The 27,150-nt window shown below is 45.5% G+C and overlaps 1 protein-coding gene across 4 annotated transcripts in view; it reads right to left on the reverse strand.

The window, feature by feature from the left end:
• PRKCD (protein kinase C delta) overlaps nt 1-27,150 on the reverse strand; it is a 211,444-nt gene that overhangs the window by 47,822 nt on the left and 136,472 nt on the right. For all 4 annotated transcript variants that reach the window (XM_029599410.1, XM_029599409.1, XM_029599412.1 and 1 more), the window contains exons 4-5: nt 13,570-13,769; nt 4,828-4,888 (exon numbers count right to left, since the gene is read on the reverse strand). In XM_029599410.1, coding sequence (XP_029455270.1) covers nt 4,828-4,888; nt 13,570-13,769 — 261 coding nt within the window. The remainder of the gene's footprint in view (nt 1-4,827; nt 4,889-13,569; nt 13,770-27,150) is intronic.

Consider the following 27,150-nt stretch of genomic DNA (forward strand, 5'->3'; position numbering starts at 1 on the left):
CTGATTGAGCAACTGCTAAAAAACCCAAAGAGCCCAAGGGTGGCTCCCCTACCCTTTTTTTTTTTCTCCTGGCGATCCTTTGATCCTTCCTCTCTCCCTCACCCCTTGAGTCCCCAATGGGTCAGCTCTGCACCTCTGGCAACAGAAATGGAAAATGAGTTCACCAGATGAATCTCCTGACATGTTTTATGCCTTTTGGAAAAAAAAAGGTTGCATAAAAAGTCTGCAATCGCACAAGAAAGTGTGAACATATTAGGGCAACCCCCCCCCAAGACAGCCTAGGAATAAGGTTACATGAAGAAATGGTACAGCCAAGAAGCGATTGCCACATCTGTAGTGCTGCTGCAGCTCTATCAGAGAACGGGGTAGCAATAGCCAGAAGCCTGGTCCTATTCCTATTCTTGGTTTTTAAGATTTTCCCAGATGGATGGAAATCTCCTCTGAGCAGGACACGGAAGTGTACTGATCGCTGCTCAGACGGTGACAGATCCTCTGCAAGCAAGGAGGAGAATCCCCCCAGCCGTTATAGATTCCAAGGAAAATGCAATATAATTCCTCTCTCTCTCAATGAAATGAAATGGGTAGAAACCATGAGCCCCGATCACTTGTATAAATCAATGGATGGATGCACTGGATATCTTCAGCCACTTCCTACTCAGCCTTTAAGAAGTACACTGCATCACCACTAAGAGCGGTCTAGTGGTAAAGCCTCCAAGTTGAGAAGCAGGGAAGCCGGGGTCCCAAGTTCCACGTCTCCCACTGATGCTGCTCTTTGTGACCTTGGGAAAGTCACTTAACCCTCCACCGCCTCGGGCACAGATTTGTGCAGTGTGGAACAGGGACCTATCAACTGATCCCGACAAACTCACCTAGAGCACAAGTTTGGAAAGGCGAGTAACTAAATCTAAAAAAATAAAAAATAAAATAAAAAATAATCATCCAAGTCCATTAAGAGCAAATCACTAGCAAGACTGGCTGTCTTGTTAAGCCTTCAGCAGAACAGGCTTTGACCCCAATGAGGCATTATAAAATGCATCAAAATGTTATTAAGTGAGAAGCGAACTCCAGCCTGATGATTCAGTGATACGCTGTGCACTGTCATGTGGAACGACCAATATTACTAGGAATTCTGCAGCACACCTTGTCACCACGGACTTGTGACAAGGACACAAAGAGCATGGCAGAGTGGCTCTGAAACAAACAAAATGACACTAAGGCAATGAAGTAGAAAATGGGATGGACAGTGGATTAAAAAGAAAAAAAGAAAAAGACAGACAGACAGAGGCTATTCTGTATTTTATGTTTAGGAAGGGTAGGATGAGGATGCCAGCTACTTCAGAATCTTGCATCTCAGCCTCTTTGTTCGAATTGTCTGCATTTAGGAAGGTCATTCATCGGGACTCTCTCCATCATCACTTTTGGAAAGCAGGAGGAAACTTAACTCGGCCTCCGATTCTCCCCTTCCTCCAGCAGCCTCCACCAAACAGCACAGCCCTTCCCCTAAGGCTTCTCTCCCCCATCTGCCTGCGACTCGGGGCTATCTCTGCACTGCCACAGTCACTCACACCTGGACGCTTTTCTTTTATAACAAATACTTAAAAAAAAAAAAAAAAAAAAAGGTTCCCATACAATCCAATGGCTCTGCTTATCCCCTTCTAGAATGTCCATCAACCAGCTTGATGGAAAAATCCTTTATTTCTCTGCAAACAATCAGGTGTAGTTCCAAGGCTACCATTTTGTAATAGCATCTTTCCTCTGAGAATTTAATTTCCTTGCTAGCTCTGTGATTAATCTTTCCGCCCCCTCCCCTCCCCCCCCAAGTTGTCTCTTTCCCAGCAGGTGGGGCCCAAGACCTCTCTTTAGGCAGGGACTCTGTGTCCAGGGCTGGCTTAGCACTCAGCAGCTTGCCCTGCACTGGCCATCCTGCTGCAGACCTGCAAAAAAAAAAAAAACAAACCTCAAAACTAGGCAGTGAATCCGAGCCAACTCTTTTAGAAACCAGGCGTCCAATGTTTCAAACTCCATTCCAAATGTGAACCATCTCATCCCAGCCATCTCCCACCTTTACAACCTTCTTCTGCACACAGGAACTTCCAGAGCTCTCCCCCCTTCCCCACCAGGGTAGTGAAAGAACAATGAAAATTACGATACGCACACACACTAAACACACATCTAAGTAGCTGCAGGTCACTAACCCCTTTTCTTGGAAGATGCTGCATGCTCCATGCCGTTTCCAGTCCCTGAACGCTGCCGAGGAGAAGCTTCTGCCAGCTTGCGAGGCAGCCAGTGCACAGGACCAGCCCTCGGCAGAGAATAAACCATCCCCTGGCTCTGTTTGGGGATGGTTTGGCAGTGGATGAAGTCATGAAGCACATTGGAATAAACAAGGTCAAGCTCGGTGTTAACATCATCTGGAATCTGCAGCCTATTAAACCTGAAGCTTCTATTCCTGGGCGGCACCATCGCTCTTAATTATAAACCTCTCGCTGCGCCCCCCCCACCCAAAAAAAAAAAAACCAATGGAGGAAAAGAAAAACGACCTGATAAACATGCTGCCCTGCTCGAGATCTTGCAGGGGGTCCGTGACAGATCCAGGGAAGTGCCGTCGGGTCTCCCATCGCTTCCCATCTGCACTTATATTTTCACACCTTCAGCAGTTCCATCCAGCCTAACCCACCGGGCCGACACTCTCTCTCTCTCTCGCTGCAGAATCAACCGGTGACCGAGGTCTGCTTTTCTGCTTCAGTGTTTGTTCTTTCCTTCTGCTGTCAATCCACAGCACTCCTGGAGTCTCTTTTTTTTTCCTGAAAGCCTCATTTTTTTTTTTTTTTATTATTCTGACAGACAAAAGCTGCCGGACACAGCGGATCTAGATTGCTCTTTTTTCCAAAAAGGTAACTCCCGCTGCAGAGGAAAACCCCCACATCACTAAAGTCTCGGTGCCTGCTCCGACTCTCCGTGCAGACAGGTTCTTACCTACACTTAAAGCAATAGTTACTTTACACCACTTTAATTCTAGAGAGGTTACACTCCATTCAAGGTCATATGAAAATACCACCGAGCAACATTAGAGCGAAGTGGACAACTCTTAATAGTCAAGCTACCAATCTTTACAGTATTGACTAGTAGAATAAATATTAGGCTTGTTACAATATAGAATGGCTGTAACAATATCACAGACTAGGTGCCAGGGAGGGTGACAACACAATGCCCCTGATATTAGCCTTAGACAACTACTACTACACCCAGTGGCTGATTTATATCCCCAGATGCTGTTAAGCACGTGGACAGCCAGCTGCCTGCTTCCCCCACAAGACGGTGAGGTGCCGCAGCTGATGTAAAACAAGCGACAGAGCCGGGAAGCTGACCACAGGCACTTGCCTTCTCGGCTTATTGGTAAACCATCCCCGACTACTGCAGTTTCCATTGCTGTGGTCAGAGGTGAAAAAAAAAATTATCCTGAATGCCAGGGTGCTGAACATTTGGCACCTGGTGCCTGCTGCCAAGCCCTGCCACACTGAGGAGCAGCTGCAGTTTGGATGAGCCTCCCGCCCCACTGGGAAGGTAAAGCAGATGAGGGAAGCAGCTGGAGGGATAGAAAATAAAAAAGCAATAGATAAACTCCAAAAAAAAAAAAAAAAAAAAAGGAACACAAAAATATAGAGTGCACCAAAAACAACAACCAACAAAAAAGATAGAAGTCCATATTCAGTCACTGGCCGAATTGAAAAATCAGCTGGATGAACTTATCTGGCTGACCTTGGAGGAATATTCAGTGGTGCAGCCACACTAATGAATAGAGGCGGATATGCTAAAGATAGCCGGATATGTTTATCCGACTCACTTTAGGACAGCTCTACAGCACAACCAGAGTTAGCTGCATATGTTATCTGGCTAACTCTGAATATCCAGCTAACCAAACTCCCCCAAGAAATGCCCCCGAGAAAACCCCTACATTATCTGGCGACATTTTAGCCACATTGTGTGCATGCAGGTTTTGCACCTTGTCCTATGCAGTTCTATACAGAAACACTCCCAAGAGCCTTTATGACAGAATTGCTCTTTCCTACAGGGCTGATTTTCTGAGTTAAAGCTACCGTAGATTTGATCTGCAGACAGCCCCCCCCCCCCCCCACGCCCCAAACTGAATACTCAGAGAGGCTCGAGAAGTTGTCAGCACTGCCTTCGCACCATCAGCTACAAATGATGCTATCTCAGACATCTTATTCTAGCAGCAGTACTTCGTGCACTGCCCAAACCTGCTAGATTGTTGTTGTTAGATTTTCCATTTGTGCAGATCCGTTATAGTGCAGTGATATTACTGATAATATGTTAAAGGGATCATTCAAATATTTATTCCTCGCCTTCCTCTTTGATTGCTCTATTTCCTTTGATGCCACGTTACTGCTGCTTTTCAACCCCCTTTTTTTTTTTTTTTTTTTAATGTTAACATAAAGATGTACATCCGTCAACCACCTCTATTTTTAGAAACTGCGCCGGTTCTCTCTCGAGCAGTTCCTGCTTTACATGTTTCAATGTGACACTGCTCGGGGCACTGCTGAAGACCTGCTCTTACAGCCACCCGTGCCGAATGCACGCTTTACATGCCTGCAGAGTGATGCTCGCATGGGATCGTGAGGGGGTCAGAACTTCGGTGCTCCAACGGATTTAGCATCATAGCGGCAGGGCAAGTCTCCCAAACCTTTAAAAGTGATTAATATCACCTCAGAAAGGGAAGAGAAATGAGCACAGGGCAGGGAATCTTGAGGGTTTTGGGGAGCCTCAGACATCAGTATCGGCACAGTATTTCCAGGAAAGTTCTCTTACCTGTGTCTTCCAGGAAGAACTGCACAGACATTAACACTTTCCCTTGAGGCTGCAGGTCAAGCTGGGGAAAGAAAGGAGAAATAAGGGGAGGTGGACATGGGATTTCCGGACATGCAATTATCCCCAGTATAATGCAAGCATTGCTTTCTAAGGCTCACTTCCTTTGCAGTGGAGCTGAATGATGCAATTTAGATGACACAGCATGAGGCTATCATTTCACAGGGATCTGTGGGCGCCATATAATCATGACAACTGGATATTCAAAAATATTCCTGGTTTGCTTACATAGTTTTACCCTAAGGCTGTTAATCTGTCTGGAAAGATCGACAATCTGATTTTTTTTTTCCAGCCAGCAAGTACACTCTGATGTCATCAGATATCGTTTAAGATGGCTTGTCACTGGTCTCGTGTGATGACATTAGGCATGCTTTATAATGCTTATAACATCAAATGATATGTTGAAGGTACCAATAAGTTCAGTGTTCTTGTATTTTATTATCAACAAACCTATGTTAGCTCTAAATGACCTTCATAATAGGCTTCATCGTATAGTTTTCAAGAATAACTTTAAAACTCAGCCTTATATTTAATCATTGGTCACTGAATGTTCATTTTTTTTAAAAAAGATTTTTTTAGATTAAGCCACTGCCCCTTTCTTGTGAAATAGACTGTACTGTCGACATATTTTATGCGCTATGCGCAAAATTATCACTTCATGCAAACATGGACAAATTCTTCACGTCACGAAATCACTTATCTTAAAACTGTTCTGTAGTCATGCATGCCTTGATGATAGAAGCCTTCTACTACGAAGAGACATGGGACCGTGTTTCAGATTAACGATCCTTTTTCAAGGGCTTAAATCATATTGAAATAGTCACTGTTCCAATAAGGCGTGATGGCATTCCATTTCCGGTATCACGCCATATTGGAACAGTGACTACTGCAATATGATTTAAGCCCTTGAAAAAGGATCATTAATCCAAAACACAGTCCCATGTCTCTTCGTAGTAGAAGGCTTCTATCATCAAGGCATGCCTGACTACAGAACAGTTTTAAGATAAGTGATTTCGTGAAGAATTTGTCCATGTTTGCATGAAGTGATAATTTTGCGCATAGCGCATAAAATATATGTACACAGTACAGTCTATTTCACAAGAAAGGGGAAGTGGCTTAATCTAAAAAAAATCTTTAAAAAAATGAACATTCAGTGACCAATGATTAAATATAAGGCTGAGTTTTAAAGTTATTCTTGAAAACTATACGATGAAGCCTATTATGAAGGTCATTTAGAGCTAACATAGGTTCGTTGATAATAAAATACAAGAATGCTGGATTTATTGGCACCTTCAACATATCAGTTATAGATTTACCAATGGTCCAATTGTGTAATTTTTTAGGCTAACGTGGTTGGTTGAGACTTGAGAGTATTATAACATCAAAACATCTGTTGTCAGAAGAAAAGGTTTTTAATGCAGCACAGAACTGAGACAAGTTGATACTTGAAAATTCCTAAGAGGGAGATCTGGGGGCATAAAAAAATGAGATGGCTCAGTCCCTCCCTGAAATGGTGACTCAAGTGCTGGTGCCCATTCTGGCCATGCCTTGCCAGTCTTCTAGAAACTCATCCAGACCCAGAAGAATGCTGCTGAACAGAATGGAACCATGCAAATGTCTCTGGCAAGCACCTCATTCCAGACAGAAATCTCACACTAGCATTCCTTGAAGATATTTGTGTTTGGTACATCAACAGGCCTATGTACACCTCTCCATAAACAGAAAATTAAGGACAAAGCAGAATCTGAATGTGGGCAAGCAGCCCAAACTATGGACCCTCTACAGGCCTTCAGTGGAAGAATGGCAAAACTCCCTTTTCGGGGCTGGTGGACCTTCACATTGATCTTCAGCTCTGCAACTCATCACCCTATGCAAGAACAGAACTGAAATGACCTTGCATAAAGGATATGCCAAGCTAAAAACTGAAATAAAATAAATACATTCTACATGTAGCAAAGTCCAGATCCCTGCGAAATCTGAAGTGCAATTGATAAAACCCTCTGTGGATTTCTTTGAATGGCAGAGACACCAGATTGTTTAAAGATCTGCTTTAGATATCATGTAGATCCACTTTGGCTGTTTTGGATTTCTTTGTGTAACCCCCCTCTTCCTCTGGGTCACTTTCGGAGGCTGTAAGGGTGGCGAGTTGTATTGCTGCAGCTCCAGGAACGTTCAAGGTCCTCCAGGGATCGCTAGCAGGGCCCAGGTCCGTCTCTGGGGGAGCCCAAGGGAAGGCTTACTATACCATGAAGAAGTTCAAGGTCCATACCAGGTCTTGGCTCCAAATGAGAAAATTTAGTGAAAGTTCAAAGATGAAGCAATTCTTCACAGGAGAAATTGCCAGTTGAACAGTCCAAAAAACTAAAACAAGATCAGCAGAAACCTTCTTCAAATAACTATGAGGAAGAAATTACACAAAATCCCACTTAGTCCCAAGGTCTCCTGGGCAGCACAGGTCAACTTCTTTCTGGAGCTTCCCCGACAAGGACCTCTGACTTCAGGATCCTCCTTCTGGACGGCTTCACGGTCCTCCTTCTGGACTACTTCCCAAAACAATAACAATCCCTTCTGTCTGAGGAGCCCTTACACTCCCGGGTCCAACTCCAATTCTCTCCTCAGATGCCTGGAAAAGCATCTTAAATAACATATTTCACCCATTGCATCACTCAGTTTGAAGCACAACTCTCAGATCCCCTTATTTCCCCATCTATAACAGGAAGGACCTTTGCAGAATCCACAAACCCTGTAATCTACACGAGCTCTGCAGTACCAGAACTCTCTGTCCTCTGGATAAACATTTAGAAAGCAGGAACCCTCTAAGCACACTCCTTAAAGAACCTGGAAAGCTGGAGCCCTCCAGAAAGTTCTACCACATTGCTTAAATCACCCTAGTCAGGGTTACATTTGGATCACCCCAGATTCACCAGGAAAAGCCCAATGGATTGACCCAACGGAGGAGAGGAAAATACAAAATTATCTGTCAAGCTTAAATTGGCCTGAATCCCACTGGATTTGAGTGTGAATTGTTCACCCATACCTAAGCCTGATTTCCTGTAAACTTGAATCCTGGGAAGAGCAATGTCCAAAACAGTAGCACATGTGGCTCTGTGTGGCCTGTATTGGCTATGTCGTAAAAAAATGTATCACATGCCTTATGTGGGCTAATTAGTCACCAGTGTGAGACATATTTTATGATTTTTCCAAGCATAATTGGTCCTGGTGAAAAAGACAAAAATACAGGACAGCAGCATAAAGAATCACAAAAATAAAACCTTGAAAGCAAATATATCCTTGCTACTGGCTGGGTACTGCTACTCACCCTTGGAACTTTAGAAAAACTGCATGCTGCACGATGAATATGGTCTCCTTTAATTAGGAGATTCTCCTTTAAAATGAGCTGCCGTTTCCTTGAAAACCACCTTCTTTGTCCCCTGGCCATGAATAGCTTTGGCCCAATATGTGTATGCCTTTATTGCCTTTGACCAAGGCCAGCAGCTCACAGGGGTTTTTCCGTGAATTGCACAGTGACAACCTGCAAGTTGGCTTACTACTACTTGAAAGGTGCTTGTGAACAGCTACCTGGTTCTTGGCATAGGTCCAAGGACCCGGCATCATCTATTGAGTTTCACACAGTAACATAGAATATGATGGTGGATAAGAACCATTAGGTCCATAGAGTCTGTCCAATTTCATTCCTGTCATGCCATAGACTCCAGTTGATCTCTGGCTTTCCTCTTACTGCTTCGCAATTATGGATCCTCTGTGCCTATCCCAGGCTTTCTTGAATTCCATTACTAATTTCGTCTCTACCACCTCCATTAGGATGCCATTCCATACATTCGCCATCCTTCTTGCGATTTTCTGATGTTGCCCCTGGATCCTCACAGCAGGATTCCTTGTTGTTTAGCATTGTTTTCTTGGTCTCTCAGAGGCAAAACAATCTGTTTGATATAGGTGCAATGATATTTCAAGATCATGACATTACACTGCCATGACGGCATGGGTCGTCAGTCTTGCGGGGACATTTTTTGCAGTTTGTCAGCATGGTCTGCCATGATCCCGGCTGATCTCAAGACCCCAGCAGTGAGTGACTTCCTCATTAACCGAGATGTGTCCACGTCAATACTATGTAACTTCCTCTGCTAAAACGATTATCAAGCCTTAGGGAGTCACACTCAGCCTGGTGTCACCAAAAATGTGAGATCCTGCCTTTTATTCACACGAGGACCACCACAAACTATCATTAAAATGGAAAGAACTTTGCAATCTATTCTGAAAACACTCATCAGCCACATTAACATGGTGAGTTTGATGATTTTGGCTTAGAGTGAAACAAACTAAATATAGTTACAATATGGCAAGTTTGATGGCTATGAACTTAGAACCTGGCTAAAAAAATGAAGTTCTAGTGATATAAGAGATTCGGCTTGATCCCCGTCTCCCTAGGGGGCCCACCGCTGAAATTAACATCTGCTTTCATTCCGATGTCAGGCCAGGAAGCAAAGCCACACCTTGCTCATGCTGCTGCACACCAGTCATGTCATAAAAGAGAAACTGCACCTAAGGAGTTGTACTTCTTAAATTCGGTTCTAATAAAATAGCAGCTCTTATACAAGGTGCTTTCATATGGGAATGCATGGTAGATTGTTATGTAAATTCAAAATCCTCAAACAAAAAAAAAATACAGCCTTGCAGGTTCTGTTTCTCTCAGGTCTGCTGTAGGAGCATCAACTCCCTGCTTCTAAGACAGGTATCGCTAGTCCAGATAGGTCTAAATGATCCATGTTTAACATAGAAACATAGAAATAGAAATGATGGCAGAAAAGGACCAAATGATCCAACCAGTCTGCCCAGCAAGCTTATGTTAGTATTCGACGCACCATACAAGTCTCCCCCATAATAGTAGCATCTGCCACACCATACAAGTCACCCCCATACTTAGTTTCCCAAACCAAAATCAGGGTCCTTGTTGGTTGCTGTCTGAGTCCAGTTCCCCATTACCTCTTGCCATTGAAGCAGAGAGCAATGGTGGAGTTGCATCATCTCCATGCTTATTTGTTTTCCCAGACTGTAAAATTCATGTCTTTGTTGGTTGCTGTCTGAAACTAATTCCTCTTTTCCCCCCTGCCGTTAAAGCAAAGAGCAATAATGCAGTTGCCTGGTGTCAGCAGTATAAAGGTTTATTGGTTAAGGGTAGAAACCGCTACACCAGCAAGTTACCTCATGCGCTCTTTTCCTCATTTCCATCCTCTAGCCTTTAGGGATCCACAGGGTTTATCCCATGCCCCTTTGAAATTCTTCACTGTTTTTGTCTTCACCTCCTCCTCCAGAAGGGCATTCCAGGCATCTACCATCCTCTCCGTGAAGAAATACTTCCCTGACGTTGGTTCTGAGACGTCCTCCCTGGAATTTCAATTCGTGACCCCTAGTTTTACGGATTTCTTTCGAATGGAGAAGGTTTGTCCATTGTGCATCATTAAAACCTTTCAGGTAACTGAAGGTCTGTATCATATCTCCCCCTGCACCTCCTCTCCTCGAGGGTATACATATTTAGGTCCTTTAACCTCTCCTCATAAGTCATTTGATGGAGACCCCAACCAGTTCTGTTGCCCTTCTCTGAACCGCCTCATCCTGCCTCTGTCCCTTTTGAGATACGGTCTCCAGAACCGAACACAGTACCTAAAGGTGAGGCCTCACCAAGGGGATTATCACTTCCTTTGTCTTACTGGTTTTTCCTCTCTCTATGCAGCCCGGCATGCTTCTGGCTTTAGCTATCGCCTTATCACATTGCTGTCTTCAGATCGCTAGACCCTTTGGCACCAGCAGTCAGGATCTTCTCATGTTAACATGGCAATGGAACTATATGCGTGAAAATACAGGAGACAATAGAAGATTGTCTGGATCCCTTGCTATCTTCACTATGGATATTCAGATTTGTTTAATCCGGAATTGATACTAGCAAATTTCAGTTGGGTTCAGTTCTGCAGAAATCCACGAATTCTCCTCAACTTGATGGCAAACATTTATCAGATTTTGCCCTAAAATCTGAGATTTACATGGATCTGTGGTGGATTTTTTCACAAAAAGTGACTTTTTTTTTTTTAGAAAGAGAAAATAGATTTGCAAACCATGGGGTACATTTACTAAGCAGCAATAAGCAATTAATGCACGAAAAACAGCATATTTTGTGCGGTAATCACATATTGCGGGCATATCACTCAATATTTTTGACCCAAAAACCACCCCTTACTGAAATTAGCTGCTTTGCATGCATAAAATTTACTAATGTATCCAAAGCAGTGAATGCATAGGTAATCCTATGCAAATAAAATAACATGGCTTACCTCAAAAAAAGCAAGCGGTGTTATTTTAACAAAAACTCAGGAGCTGTCGATAGCGTCCCGATGCCCCCAGGATCAACTAACACGTGTCTTGATGTCCTAGGGATGCTTCTTAAAGGACCTGCAGTAGTCCTAAATTGGACCCCCAAAGTGGAAAAGACCCCCTCCCCGGGTTTTCCCCCTCCTCAAGGCATCCTACCCCCTCCCTGCCCAACATTAGTAGTCGTCCTTGGCAGTTTAGTGGCCCCCTCACCCTCCCTTCTATGAAAAAAAAAAAGTCTCTGGTAGTCTGCTGGTAGGGGTGGGGGGGGGGGGGGGAGGAGATTTTTTCAGTAACAGGAGGAATGTAGATAGAGAGGTGGGGTGTCACCACACAATTTTAAACTTGCAATTTGTGATTTTTTTATTTTTTTTTTTACATAAGAACATAAGATATGCCATACTGGGTCAGGCCAAGGGCCCATCAAGCCCAGTATCCTGATTCCAACAGTGGCCAGTCCAGGCTACAAGTACCTGGCAAGTACCCAAACATTAGATAAATCACAAGCTACTATTGCTTATTAAATTACCATGATAGCAGTTTATGGATTTAACCTCTAGGAATTTATCCAAACCTTTTTTAAACCCTGTTACACAAAATGCTGTAACCACATCCTCTGGCAATGAATTCCAGAGCTTAATTATGCACTGAGTGAAAAAGAATTTTCTTCAATTTGTTTTAAATGAGCTACCTGCTAACTTCATGGAGTGCCCCCTGGTCCTTCTATTATCTGAGAGAGTAAATACCTGATTTACATTAATTTGTTCAAGTCCTTTCATTATTTTGTAGACCTCTATCATATCCCCCCTTCAGTCGTCTCTTCTCCAAACTGACCAGCCCTAACTTTTTTAGCCTTTCCTCATAGGGCAGCCGTTCCATGCCCCTTATCATTTTGGTCGCCCTTCTCTGTACTTTTTCCAGTGCAGTTATATCCTTTTTGAGATGCAGTGACCAGAACTGCACACAGTATTCAAGGTGCGGTCTCACCATGGAGCGATACAGAGGCATTATGACATCCTCCGTTTTATTTTCCATTCCCTTCCTAATAATTCCTAACATTCTGTTTGCTTTTTAATCCTACTCTCTCTTTCCTGTCTTTTAACCAGTTTGTAATCCACAAAAAGACATCGCCTCCTATCTTTATAAGCTGCCTCTAGTTGGGGGGGGGGGGCTGGGGGTTGCACAATGGGGAGGGGTTTAGGGCTGATGCTCGCCTTTTTAGAAGGTGGCAGCTCCCTGTGAAGGGGATGTCAGAGTGTTTTTGTCCTTTCCCTGCGACATTTTTCTATCACTGGTTTTTTCCGTGATAAGAAAATATCACGGGGGAAATGGCCGCATATTCTACCTGGGAGGGGGTACAATTCACAAGAACGCCCCCCCTGTGAGATTTCTCCCCTCTTGCGGAAAAATACTGCACCATAGTAAATGACCCCCCCCCTAAATCTGAGGTTCCCGGAGTTTCTGGGATGGCTTTCTAAACATTTCCTGTCACCTCCGGCATAAATCATGGAGTCTCTCTCACAAGTGAGAAATCTTACACCTGAGACAAAAAGTGCAAAGATGAGATTTTTTTGCTCCCCGTGGACTATGCATGAAAATAGACCACATTTTGCCCCAATCTCAAAGCAGATTATCAATAATCCACTGATTTTGCGTGGATTTCTGCAGAACTCAAAAGTTTTCATGGTGAGGTGGCTGTTGATTTCTCACATAATTACTAGCAATTGGAACGTTGTTTTGCACTTGCTTGATCTCTGATCCAGGTGGAGCTCCTCTGCCCTGCGCACGCCACGCATGGATCAAAACTCGGGGATGATGGCGCGTGATCTGCCCCACTGAGATTTCAGCCCAGCCCAAAGAACACCACCACACCCAAAAAGGTTCTTGCATATTAGGACCACAAGAACCTACTCCAGGGTGCGTATGAAGGAATGAAAGAACTTTCCTGGGATACGAAGGCCCAAGGTGCCAACCCACCTGGGAATGCACAAAGTCTTCTAATGTTTGAAGAGAAAACAAAAGAGCAAGACCAAAAGCATTTAAATTAGTGGTGAGAAAACTTTTCAGGCCACACCCTTTCTCAGCTGTGCAATCGGGTTCCCACCCCTTTCTCTATTTAATCAGAACTTGCCGGTGCTGTGCAGTTCAAACCGTGAGCTGGATGCAGCACACCCGGCGAGCACAACACAGGCAGCAGCCGCCCAAACACAAAACCTTTCTTTTTTTTTTTTTTTTCATTTCTCATGTCCCACCCCCCACGTTGTACACCACCAATTTAAAGGAACACTTGCTTTTCATGCTTACCCAAAATTCTGCTTTGCCATTGCCCTTCTTGCATCTTTCTGCCAGGACAGATACCCCCACTGTCACCTCAGACAAGGGATCCTCGGCTGCCTTCATCAGAACAATCTGGATCACTCGTCCTTCATAAATGTGAGCGTCGAAGGAGGACTTCCAGTCGGGGTACATGGTGGGCTTCTTCTGGACCAAGGTCTTCCCTCTCTCTGAAATGTCACACAAAGCCCTGGAGTAAGTGAACGGATCTGGTTCCACCCAAAAATCACACACTACAGTATAGGTGGGAACGCCAAATCATCAATATCATGAGCATCAACAAGATGGTTTAGTGGCGATTCACAGTCCACAACACTTGTAAGCTGTTTGAAATTATGCTTTTAATAACTTCATCAGAGAGTCGTTCCAGGAATAACAACTGATGTCCAAGGTCCCCCGACATGAACCGTGTTTCATAAACCGCGTCGGGAGGGACCAGGTCTTGATAAACAGCAATACATAGGGACCAGGCTGTTCATGTAAACTCCCGACGCAGGTTACGAAACACGGTTCATGGAGGAGGACCATGAACATCAGTTGTTATTCCTGGAATGACTCTCTGATGAAGTTATTAAAAGCATAATTTCAAACAGCTTACAAGTGTTGTGGACTGAGAATCACTGCCAGACCATTTTGTTGATGTCCACCCAAAAATAACCAACAGAACATGCTCTTAATCCCCTCCAGTCCTGTACAAGACAATCCTGTTGGGCAAAGGCATACTTTGAACTTTTCAGGAGAGAGGACAAAAAGCTTTAGAGAAGGCAGCATTTCTCCTGGTGGTCAGTAGATTGTGGTTAACTGTTAAAAAAAACCAAACAAAACTTTTTTGGCTAGTGTTAATAGTTATTTATTTAGTTTAGATTTTTATATTCCACTTTTCGGCACTTCAAAGCAGATTACATTCACGTAGTGTAATATAATTCAGCTGACAATTCAAATGATTGATCCACCTTCTCAATTTTTTTGTGTTCAACCTATTTATTGTGCTTTAAACTTTTCAAGACAAAATCAAAATATTGAAAAGGAGAGAGGCAGATAACATAGATCTTAAGAAAACAAGAGAAATATATCAATTACTCTACCTACCTAAGGAAAGAACACTATAGTAAGAAACAAAAAAAAAAGAGAGAAACAGTCTAAACATACAATTACAAAATTAAAAGAATAAAGTACGAAGGCAAGCATTTTAGCACAAAAAGAATAATAAACCTTAAATGAACCAGATATATCCACAAAGGGAGATTGAGAGACAAACTTGGATTCAGTTAATTTCAAAAGACAAATTCTCTTCCTGCCTCCAAAAGAAAAACAAACAATCAGAGACTTGAGTTTCCAGAATATATATAACAAATCATTCAGAAGTTTGCGTCATTCCTGTAGCATTATTTGCTGTTTGAACTATCTGGCAGCTTCTGCTTGTCCACTCGCACCATCATGAAGTAAATCAGGGTGCTCCTATGGTGTTCATCAGCGTCGCATTCAAGCAGCACATACAGCATTAATAACGGAACAGTGAGCTCAAGTAATGTGATTCTTAAAACAGGGTGTATATGTGTGGCTAAAACACAGGACATCTGTCTTTTCTTCTGAGAAATCCAAGAAATAAAGAGGTCCATATTGAGTAACCCAGGGAACGGGAAAAGTTACTCGGGTAATTTTACTTGGATATTTAGCAGAAGCCACCTAGGCAACTCTTTTGAATATGGACATCAAAATGTACTCTCAGGAAAAAGGGGCCATGACAGAAATATTAAAGTTACCAGCAGGCTTCTATGAAGCATTTTCAATGAAAAAAAAAAAAAATAAGCTGGGGGGGGGGGGGGGGGGGGGGGGGGGGGGGGGGGGGGCATGGGTTCAATGTTACGCATATGCTGGGTGTGCGTTTGTATTCCTCTCTACTGGAGGAAAATACGTGACCGTGTTACTAAGACTAAAACAGAGTGGGAATCCTAAAGCATTTCGTTTGGGGCACCTCTCTCGGAGGGGTGCCATAAAAAAAAAATGGACTGGGCTAATTACGCAGCTGCTCCCGGCCGCACAGTGCAGGACTGCATCGTCCAAGTAAGTGGCCCATGCGCCAGAGATTGCCCCTCTGCTTAATGTCTATCAAATGTCAAGGCCGACTGCCCTGCGTAGGGCTAGACTGCCTACTATTCTGCTTGGAAACCTTTTGAAGAGTGGAAAGATTTGCCCTCAGAAATGGGTTAATATCTCTCATTGGGGAGCGCGATCTTTGTGATCGTCACAGCAAGAACTGTTAAGACTGCTAAGTCTGACCAAACAGACAGGGGTCAGGAACCTATGGCTCGGGAGCCAGATATGGCTCTTTTGATGGCTGCATCTGGCTTGCAGACAAATCTTTAATAAAAAAGTAAAAATCTAACAAAATCCCCACCCTCCTGATGCCCCTCAAGACCTCCAAAATTAATTTACTACAACCCCCACCCTCCTGACCCCCCCAAGACCTGCCAAAAGTCCCTGATGGTCCAGCGGGGGTCCAGGAGCGGTCCAGGAGCAATCTCCTGGACTTGGGCTGTCGGCTGCCAGTAGTCAAAATGGCGCCGACGGCCCTTTGCCCTCACTATGTCACTGGGGTCGACCAATGGCAGCGGCAGCCCCTGTGACATAGTAAGTGCAAAGGGCCGTCGGCGCCATTTTGACTACTGGCAGCCGACAGCCCAAGTCCAGGAGATCGCTCCCGGACCACCGCTGGACTACCAGGAACTTTTGGCAGGTCTTGGGGGGCGTCAGGAGGGTGGGGGTTTTTGTTAGATTTTTACTTTTTTATTAAAGATTTGTCTGCGAGCCCTGGACCCCCGCTGGATCACCAGGGACTTTTGGCAGGTCTTGGGGGGTGGGGGTTAGGAGGATGGGGGGTTGTAGTAAATTAATTTGGCAGGTCTTGGGGGCGTCAGGAGAGTAGGGGGTTGTAGTTAGTATGGCTCTCATGGAATTACATTTTAAAATATGTGACGTTCATGGCTTTCTCAGCCAAAAAGGTTCCCGACCCCTGGACTAGAATGTAAAAGACAGGGTATGTTTAGCTATCGTGGGCCCCTTGCTATGGAACTAATTACCTTTAGAATCACATAGGGAATCTAATTATTGTACATATAGGCGTTTTACCTCCAGGGGCCCGCAGACCTACTGGTTTTTGGAGAAATTACAAGTTCACGGACATAAGACCCAGACCAGTCCCGCATGAGATGGATCTATCTGGTCACCTCTGGCTTACAGCATGCTGGGGAACTGCTTAGCTTCTTTCCTCCCTTCCCTGCTACCCCACAACAGCTCCATCAGGAAGCCACACCCTCTCATCCCCTGCAGCAGCTCCCCAGCAGATGAAAGAGTTACGTACAAGAAAACTCAAAAGATAGCCCCAAATTTAATAAGACGAGAGTTTTGCTGAAACGTTTTCTCCTTCTAGACGTGCATCGCACTATAGGTTATGCTCCGTACAGAAGTGGAAGACACTGTCACCCAGGCCATCTTTTTCAGTCAACTGGACTGAATTCTTTTAAGAACATAAGAACATAAGAAAATGCCATACTGGGTCAGACCAAGGGTCCATCAAACCCAGCATCCTGTTTCCAACAGTGGCCAATCCAGGCCATAAGAACCTGGCAAGTACCCAAAAACAAAGTCTATTTCATGTTACCATTGCTAATGGTAGTGGCTATTCTCTAAGGGGCGGATTTTCAGAGCCCTGCTCGCCTAAATCCGCCCAAATCCGGGCGGATTTAGGCGAGCAGGGCCCTGCGCGCCGGTAAGCCTATTTTACATAGGCCTACCGGCGCGCGCACAGCCCCGGGACTCGCGTAAGTCCCGGGGTTCTCCGAGGGGGGCGTCGGGGGCGTGTCGGGGGGCGGACCCGGTCGTCGCGGCGTTTTCGGGGCGTGTCGGCAGCGTTTTGGGGGCGGGTACGGGGGCGTGGCTACGGCCCGGGGCGGTCTGGGGGCGTGGCCGCGCCCTCCGTACCCGCCCCCAGGTCGCGGCCCAGCGCGCAAGAGGCCCGCTGGCACGCGGGGATTTACGCCTCCCTCTGGGAGGCGTAAATCCCCCGACAAAGGTAAGGTGGGGGCTTAGACGGGGCCGGGTGGGTGGGTTAGGTAGGGGAAGGGAGGGGAAGGCAAAAGGAAGTTCCCTCCGAGGCCGCTCCGATTTCGGAGCGGCCTCAGAGGGAACGGGGGTAGGCTGCGCGGCTCGGTGCGCGCCGGCTATACAAAATCGATAGCCTTGCGCGCGCCGATCCAGGTTTTTAGCAGATACTCGCGGCTCCGCGCGTATCTACTAAAATCCAGCGTACTTTTGTTTGCGCCTGGAGCGCAAACAAAAGTAGGCCTATTCGCGGAGTATGAAAATCCGCCCCTAAGTGAACTTAATAGCAGGTAATGGACTTCTCCAAGAACTCATCCAATCCTTTTTTAAACACAGCTACACTAACTGCACTAACCACATCCTCTGGCAACAAATTCCAGAGTTTAATTGTGCGTTGAGTAAAAAAGAACTTTCTCCGATTAGTTTTAAATGTGCCCCATGCTAACTTCATGGAGTGTCCCATAGTCTATTATCCGAAAGAGTAAATAACCGATTCACATCTACCCGTTCTAGACCTCTCATGATTTTGTCAGGACAAAAAAAAGATGCTCTGGACTGGACTCTGCTTGGTTTGGGGTTGGTGCTTTGTGTGCTGAGTCACAGAGGGGTGCAGGTAAAGGCAGACTCAGGCAGCCTTGCACAGAACCAGAAATATGAAACTGGTTCCCCCCCCCCCTCCCCAAGAGTCCGATTGGCTCTCAAGACTTCTAAAAGGATTCTGGTTTAAAAAAAAACAGTGTGTAAAACCCCAGACTATGTGAGATGGCACTATAGATACAACTTTTCAGTTTTGCTTGCTTTGCCACATTAAAAGGGGTAGCCCTGCCTGCAGTAAATAAGGAATTTAGGTTAGTAAGTGCTTGGCTAAGCCAGGTATTTTGTGTTATTTTTTTTTCACGTGTGAGGAGGAGGAAAACCCCACGAGTACAGCCAGAAAATTTCCCTTATAACACCCTGCATACTCTCTCGGTGTCCTAATCTGCCACCAGCATGGAAGTGGTCAAGCAGGTTTACAAGCAGTTAAGAAAACAGGAGGCACGTATTAAAACCTGCATGCAGCACGTTGAACAATAAACAGCTAGAGTACATCAATGCCATGCTGCCCCCACCCCCTCACCTCCAGAATAATCCAATTGGAAATGGCGATGCTTTTATGGATTTCTCCATCAGTGTACCTTATATGTTCAGATGTATTTGGAATACTTTGTAGAACAAACTAGGAAAATGAACTGAGTTATAACTGCTTTGCAGGGCCTCCATGCTAATGGAGCAGAAAAGCCCTAAACTTCAGACCTGAGAGAGGTTTCTGGATGAATTCAGGGTAATTTTCACTGACCCCCATCGAGTGCGTACCACAACTGGCTGCAGACATAGTAGAGAAGGGCTGCCTGCCCTGTCATAGGCGTACAATTTTGTGTACGCCTATGACATGACATGAAGAATGAGTTGTCCTGTAGAGAAATTCCAGACACTCCGGATGGGCTAACAAATGCTAACATTCTCATAGATTCCTGGCTTAAGGACCACAAAGGAGAATGGACAAGGCATCTTGAGCTGGTCTTTCGCCACTACTGGTCCTCCACTTAGCAACACCAAAGCTGCCTCCCCAACTCTATGCAGACCTGTGTCAGGTCTGCATAGACCATTGCAGCACAGACATTGCCGCTGTTGCCAGCACTCCTCTTCTTCCTGCATCCCAAAGAGGAGTGCTGGCAACAGCGGCAATATCTGTGCTGCAGCAATCAAGATCACTATTGGGCTGATACAGTACAGTGCGCTCCAACGTTGGAGCGCACTGTTAACCTTCTATTGGACGCGCGTTTTCAACGTGCTAGCATTACCCCTTATTCAGTAAGGGGCCGAAAACACGCATCCAAACCCCCGAACCTAATAGCGCCCGCAACATGCAAATGCACGTTGATGGCCCTATTAGGTATTCCCGCGCGATTCAGAAAACAAAATGTGCAGCCAAGCCGCACATTTTGCTTTCAGAAATTAGCGCCTACCCAAAGGTAGGCGCTAATTTCTTCGGGCACCGGGAAAGTGCAAAAGAAAAAAAAAATTGAAGTCAGCCCGCGGCTGTTGGGTCGAAAACTGGACGCTCAATTTTGCCGGTGTCTGGTTTCCGAGCCTGTGGCTGTCAGCGGGCTTGAGAACCGATGCTGGCAAAATTGAGCACTGGCTGTCAAACCCGCTGACAGCCGCCGCTCCGGTCCAAAAGGAGGCGCTAGGGACGCGCTAGTGTCCCCAGCGCCTCCTTTTGCCTGTTTTTACCGCCAGGCCTAATTTGAGTAGTGAATCGCGCGCACAGGAGAGTCCCGTGGACTTTACTGTATGTAGTGAGAGGGTGGGAGATGGTCAGAACAATACCAGGATGCAGAGCGAGCTGCCCCAACACATAGGAGAAAAGGTGAAAAGAGAATTGCTACAGTCATCCAGGTTGTAGTGGCTCAAGCTCGGAGGCCGATAACCTTCAAACCCGATAGCAGGTGGAGAGGAACTGCCATGCCATCATTGCTCGGGCGGATCAAGCCCTTCTTTATGAAGTTGGAAGAGACAGTAAAATGCATGCAAAGTAAACTGGAGAGGTGGGGGCACCATTTGGATGGAATTCCAAAGATGCAGGAAGTGAGATAAGGGAGCCTCAGAGAGAGTTCCCTCCGGAGGGAACCCCAAACCCTTCATACGCTAGGGGTATGATTCTCAGTCAGAAGGTGCATTAAAGCTGTTGGCAGTGGGGGTGGCTATTTGCCAGATCTATGATTCAGCTCAGTGGGAACTCAATGGGAAACCTCCAGCTTTCAAGGGAAGCACTATCAGCCTACAAAGTTCAGTCCCATGGCAGGCTTAAGAATACAGGATGGCGGGTCACTGTAGCCCAAAAGTATGAATTCTCCAGGCAGCATCCTTCTCACAGGAGTGCCATGAACAAGGGAAATGCGTGAAACGATGCGTGAAACGGAGAAGAACTTTTAAAATACCTGCACGCCTGCCCATACATGGGTGCATGTGGCTGCACACAGATTTACCCTGGTATTTTATAACCCGCGTGGGTTGTAAACTATGCGCAAATCTACCCTGCAACATTTGCGCGCATGTAAAAGATACGCGCAAATAGATATTCAAATTAGCTGGCCAAGTTCCAGCTTATTCAGCTAAGTGGTGGTTTTGCTGCCGCTTAGCCGGATGAGTCTTAAAAGTGCTAATTATCCAGCTAATAAGATAGCTGGATAAGTCTGAAAATGAAAAGCCCCCTGGCCTGTGGGGGCAGATGCAAAGCAGGCTGCCCTGGGCTAAATGCCCACACGGACTTTTGGTTTTTAACAGACTTAATTTAGAGATGTGGTAAATGCTATTGTGATCAAGTCTGGTGTTCCTGTGGGAGCCAGCAGGGGGGGTGGGGGGTGTTTTTAAGAGGATAGCACCACTTGGTGGCTGGTCCTAGACCCGGGGGTGGGTGTGGGGGTGTCCAGAGATTGAGGGTGGCTTGATGTCAGGTGCTCTGGGGCCAGCAGTCTGCTCGGTTTGGGGGCTGGTGCTTTGTGTGCTGAGCCACAGAGTGACATAGGGAAGGGCAGAGTCAGGCAGCCTTGCACAGAGCCCAATCTGTGCTGGCAGTCCCACTCCTGAAGGCTGAGGAGATGCTGGGACACCAGGAAAACCTTCCTAGCAATTCGAGGGCTGAGGGCCGAGCCAGGTAGACTGGGATCCGACTGAATTGAGAGTTTAGCTTTTTGAAAGGGTGAGTTAGGAGGTGTGTTTTCTGTTGAAGCACATTTACATTAAAAGCAAAACCTGCTTACTGACTTGCCAGACCGGACTGGCTTACTTGATAGAGGCTCCAATAACCTGATACCTCCCCCCCCACCCACCCCCATACCCAGAGTAAATAAAGCGCCCACAGTCCTGGAAAATAGGCCATCAGCTGAAATAGTGAGATCCAGTGATTTCATTGAAAAGTGATATGTAAATCCAAGCCACTTGGAATGCATATCCGAACACAATGAATCAGTTCAGTTTCTTTTTAGGACTAATTTGCTGGCGGGGCGGATGCTGGCTCGCACTGAGAACGTGGAAGGAGACAGTTACAAAACTTGCCTTCAGTGGCACGCTGCTTCTGTGGGTGATTTATACCTCTCTTGTGCAACTTGCTGCTGGCAAGCACGCCGCTCCGACTGTATCCTCAAACCTAATTACATTTAAACGGAAATCAATCACAACTCCTCCAATCCTATTCATGCCATTGTGAACCTTTTATTTATTTACTTTTTTGCGCTGCTCGCTGCACTTATTGGATCTTGAAAAAGACTCCTAAAATTGTTTCTGGGACCCCCCCCCCATCATCATTTGGAAAAAAAAAAAATATTCCAGGAATCCTACAGTCAAAAACGTTTAACTCAAGGGTCCCGGAAAAAGATTTAAGAGCCAGGCGATGCACCAGCCCGGCAGAGCAGCAGCGCGGCGCTCACAGTTCTACACCCACCCGAGCTTCCCGTTCCAAGCATTTCATGGCAGCAGTCCTATCATTCCCCCCCATCAAAGCGCAGCCGCATTCGCTGACAATCAGGCACCAAAACACCTTGCTGGAGTAATGGAGCTGAAAGCTACAGTTTACATTCACACAGCAGCAGCTTCTTTGATGCACGCAGTTCAACATGAAACGTTGTCCAAACACAAGGCGGGAATTGTACCTCCGTATTCCTTTATTAGGGAATGCCTGCCAAGGGCTAGCTTATAAATTAGATTTTTTTGACAGGCAAGCATAAATCAGTTTGCCAAAAACAGAAATAGCCACCTGAGGCCTGCCTAGAGTATACAGTGACCTCCGTTTCCTCTCATCTGCTTATATTCAAAGTCACTGCTTCTGCAACTGGCCCCAGGTAGCACTACAGGCGGCTCGAATTCTGCCAAATACTGTATGGGAACATCTAACTTTCCTGCTGGCTAGGAGAGCCAGCTCAAAAGAGAAACCCTAACTAGGTACGCATGATAGTGCTATGAACCTTTTAGAGGAAAAGACGATTTACCAACTTTTATCTTTAAAAAAAAAAAAAAAATCTAAGATTTGCTAGACTTGTATCCTGGTTGTGGCTCAGCAGGATGCAGAATTTGAACAGACCCAGGGAGCTGCAGTCATGCTGGATCCTGCAGTGGGCAAGAGACGGTTTGGCATGCTTAGCCTGAAATCGAGACATTGATCTTAGATTTTGAAGGGAGGTTATTTGTACAGCAGCTTCGCCCCCGCCCCTTCTCCATCTACTCTTGCCAACAGCATGAGGCAGCAGTGACATAGGCTGGAGAGGAAGCCAAGAAACAATCCTCACTATATGGATGTCAAGTTGCAAATAAGCTAAAGAAGAAATAACAAAGGAGATTTCCTTAAGAACATGCCATACTGGGTCAGACCAAGGGTCCATCAAGCCCAGCATCCTGTTTCCAACAGTGGCCAATCCAGGCCATAAGAACCTGGCAAGTACCCAAAAAACTAAGTCTATTCCACGTTACCGTTGCTAGTAATAGCAGTGGCTATTTTCTAAGAACTTATCCAAGAACTTATCCAATCCTTTTTTAAACACAGCTATACTAACTGCACTAACCACATCCTCTGGCAACAAATTCCAGAGTTAAATTGTGCGTTGAATGAAAAAGAACTTTCTCCGATTAGTTTTAAATGTGCCCCATGCTAACTTCATGGAGTGCCCCCTAGTCTTTCTATTATCCGAAAGAGTAAAAAAACGATTCACATCTACCCGTTCTAGACCTCTCATGATTTTAAACACCTCCATCATATCCCCCCTCAGCTGTCTCTTCTCCAAGCTGAAAAGTCCTAACCTCTTTAGTCTTTTCTCATAGGATCCACTGCAATGTTAAACTGGAAAATACTGCACAGAGTCAAGCTATCCAGCTACTCTGAGAGGGTAGTGATGACTTTCGGTATTGCGATGACTGCCGGCATCAGAACTTTGGATGGACTTACGGGGAGGGGGTTGTCTGCTTTGGGAGAGAAGGCAAGCATTCCCTGGGAGGCACACCCGGTCATTTTGCTTGGTCTTTCCCTGGTCTACCACTAGGCAGATACTTGAGAAACCGCTGAGAAAGGCTTCTGATCTTCCTTCAGTGTTTATACTACAGCTTTGCACATCACACGAACAAGAGACGTGCCATGCTGGGTCAGATTAACGGGTCCATCAAAACCAGCATTCTGTCTCTAACATCCTAATGAGGAAAACCATTCCCTGCGGTTTACACCAAGCTCTTAGCAGTAAGATGTGGTGCTCCCCAGGTCTACCTAATTGTTTTTAATGGCCCTTTCCTCCAGGAACTTCCCATTCCAACCTTTTTTTTTTTTACCCTTAGCTACACTACTGACATTGACCAACTAATTCCAAAGCTTCATTATGCGACCAATTAGTTTCACGGCCATACATTTCTCAAACCTCGCCTCCCCATCTTAATGTTTAAACACCTGGAAGCAAGGATCACTCTTACCAATTATCAGAATAATTTGTGTCAAGGTAAAGACCGACAAACAAAACTGAAGGCTCCCTCACGTCCTTTGCACCCCCTGGTAAACGGTGTTATCAGATTTATACCTGCCCAATGGAAGATTCCAGCATTCAGCCACTTTCTTCCCACTCTGTGCTGCCTCCCCCCTCCCCGGGTACAGCTACCACTTTCAAGTGAGCACAGTCCTCCCAGCAAGAGCCAACTTGCGTGATGTGATTTTTAGCATCGTGACTGCACGCCGGGAAGAAAGAGACCTGTGCTAAATGTGCTCAAAAACCGAATTTTTCTTAAAAACGAGCTTATGGCGCTTCTAGGTGCCGCAAGCTTAGAAACAGATGGCAGGGAAGTCTGTAAAGCCCATCTAGTTTGAGCTTGTCCCATTCTTACCTAACCACTGCAGACCCACTTGGATCCGTGCCCTCGCCCTCGCCGTGCGCATGTTATAAAATACGGTTCCCATGCGCACTGGATTTTAATATCCACGCGCGCACGTGCGGGCGGGATTTTAAAAAACAGACGCCCAGCGATGTGAGTAGGCCTTCCCCAGATCCCACCCAGTCCGCTCCAATTAAGAAGCGGACTGGGAGAGAGCTCTCTTATCCATAGAAATGACGGTAGAAGAAGACCAAACGGCCCATCCAGTCTGCCCAGCAAGCTTTCACAGTTATTTTTCTCATACTTATCTGTTACTCTGACCGCTGAGGTCAGGGCCCTTATTGGTAACTTTTTGGTTCTAATTTCCTTCCACCCCTGCTACTGATGTAGAGAGCAGTGCTGGAGCTGCATAAAAGTGAAGTATCAAGCCTAATTGGTTAGGGGTAGTAACCGCCGCAATAAGCAAGCTACTCCCACGCTTATTTGTTTACCCAGCCTGTGCAATTCGGTCCTTGTTGGTTGTCTTAATATAAATCCTCTTTTCTTCATTCCCCCCTGCCATTGAAGCAGTGAGCTGCTCTGTATATGTATTCAAAGTGAAGTATCAGGCTTAATTGGTTCAGGATAGTAACCGCCACAACAAGCAAGCTACTCCCATGCTTATTTGTGAATGCAAATCCTTTGTCCCACATTTCCTCTTGCTGTTGAAGCATAGAGCAATGTTGGAGTCGCATTAACCGTGTGTATGTTTATTGAATAAGTATATTAATCTCCAGGTAGTAGCAGTCATTCCCGCAAGCCACCCCCATGCCTCTTCTCTTCATTCACATCCTCGAGACTTTATGGATCCACAGTGTTTATCCCATGCCCCTTTGAAATCCTTCACAGTTTTAGTCTTCACCACTTCCTCCAGAAGGGCATTCCAGGCATCCACCACCCTCTCCGTGAAGAAATACTTCCTGACATTGGTTCCCCTAACTACCCTTCCTACCTTTGCCCCTGTCCTCTCTTCTCGACCCTTAACCCCTGCCTACCTACCCCTAATTTTTTTTTGTTTTATAATTTACCTATTCCTTCGGAGCAGAAGTAAGTTACGTGCGCTGTCCCGGCCAGCCCCCACCTCGTGCAGACCACGCCCCCCAGGCCTGCCCCTTTGCGCGTACCAGGAGATACCCGTGTGGCCGTGCCTTTTTAAAAATGCGCTCGGTGCGCGCATGGCCCAGCCTCACGCATCTCTCTTGGTTTTAGAGTGCACAGCGCTTTCAAAATTTGGGCGTATGTGTTCTGCTGCTTAACCAGCTCCTCACCGAATTAACAGTTTTCCATACTACGCCCTCACTGGCTGGCTTGTTTACCCATCTTCTATTTGGAACAGCAGTGGCCTACTTTGGTCACTTTCATTAAAATCAATCAAGTCTGACAAGGTCTTCCCCCTTACGGAACCATGTTGTCACGGGTTTTGTGATCTTCTTATTTCAAGGTACTGCACTATTCTTTTTTTTTTTTTTTTTTTTTTAGTGTTTCCATAGCTGTGTCTGTTAAAGTTAGACTGATGACAGGTCTGTAGTTGCCTGCCTCCTCCTTGTTCCCACGTCCGTGGCAGGAGACTACAGCTACTTTCTTCCAGTCTCTTGGAATCTAACTATCGATGAACTTAGCTGGAAAGGATGCAGTTGGCCTTCTCAGTATTCTGGAGTCTATGCTATCAGGCCCCACTGTCTTCCCTACTTTCATCTGTACTTCCTGCTCTGTCTATATACAACAGAGTGATCATTTCACCTGCACTCTGCAATAGGTACATCGCCTTTCCCTTCCTCTATATATTCTGAGCACAAAAACTCATTAAAAAGATTTCTACCTTCTGCTGGTCCCCATCCTCAATAACCTCCACTTTCTTTCCCTTACTAACCCTCCATTGTTTTTTATTTCTTTCTCATATATATATCTAAAGTTAGTTTTATCTTCTCCTTTTATTGACTGGGCAATTGTCTCCTCTGTTTGGGCCTTTGCTTATTCAACTAAAGTTCCCCGATTGTGCTAATGTGAGCTGGTGAGGGCGTGCTGGTTGCTCAGCATTAGGTGTATACAGCACAGAACAGTTTCTGTGATAATCTTAATGCTGCTTACTTCTCTATGGGCTACCGGAGTCACATACAGGCTGATGCGCTTGGCCGCGTGTTTTGGACGCACATCCAAAACCCCTAATGCAGTAAGAGGATTAGCACGTTTAAAACGCGCATCCAAACTAGGAAACGCCATGTTGATGAGGCTATTAGCTAGTACCCCTGGTGTAAAAAAGTCACCGTGCCCTGGAGCTGGCATTAAGTCTTGAGGCGTCACAAATCCTGAACAGAAAAGCAGAAAATATTGGTTCCTCTGTCTTAATATCGACGCGATACTTAAGTAGGAGGAACCACAGAAAGCAGCAACATGGAAAACAAAAAAGTCTTGATGGCGGTCAGGTTAGGAAAATGGACACTCAATTTTATGAGCGTCCGTTTTCCTAACCCGCGTACAGCCACATCTCTTGGGCACTAGATGCCATGGATGCACAATTTATCCCTAGCG

Source organism: Rhinatrema bivittatum, chromosome 4 (genome assembly GCF_901001135.1).
Source record: "Rhinatrema bivittatum chromosome 4, aRhiBiv1.1, whole genome shotgun sequence".
Taxonomy (NCBI): Eukaryota; Metazoa; Chordata; class Amphibia; order Gymnophiona; family Rhinatrematidae; genus Rhinatrema; species Rhinatrema bivittatum.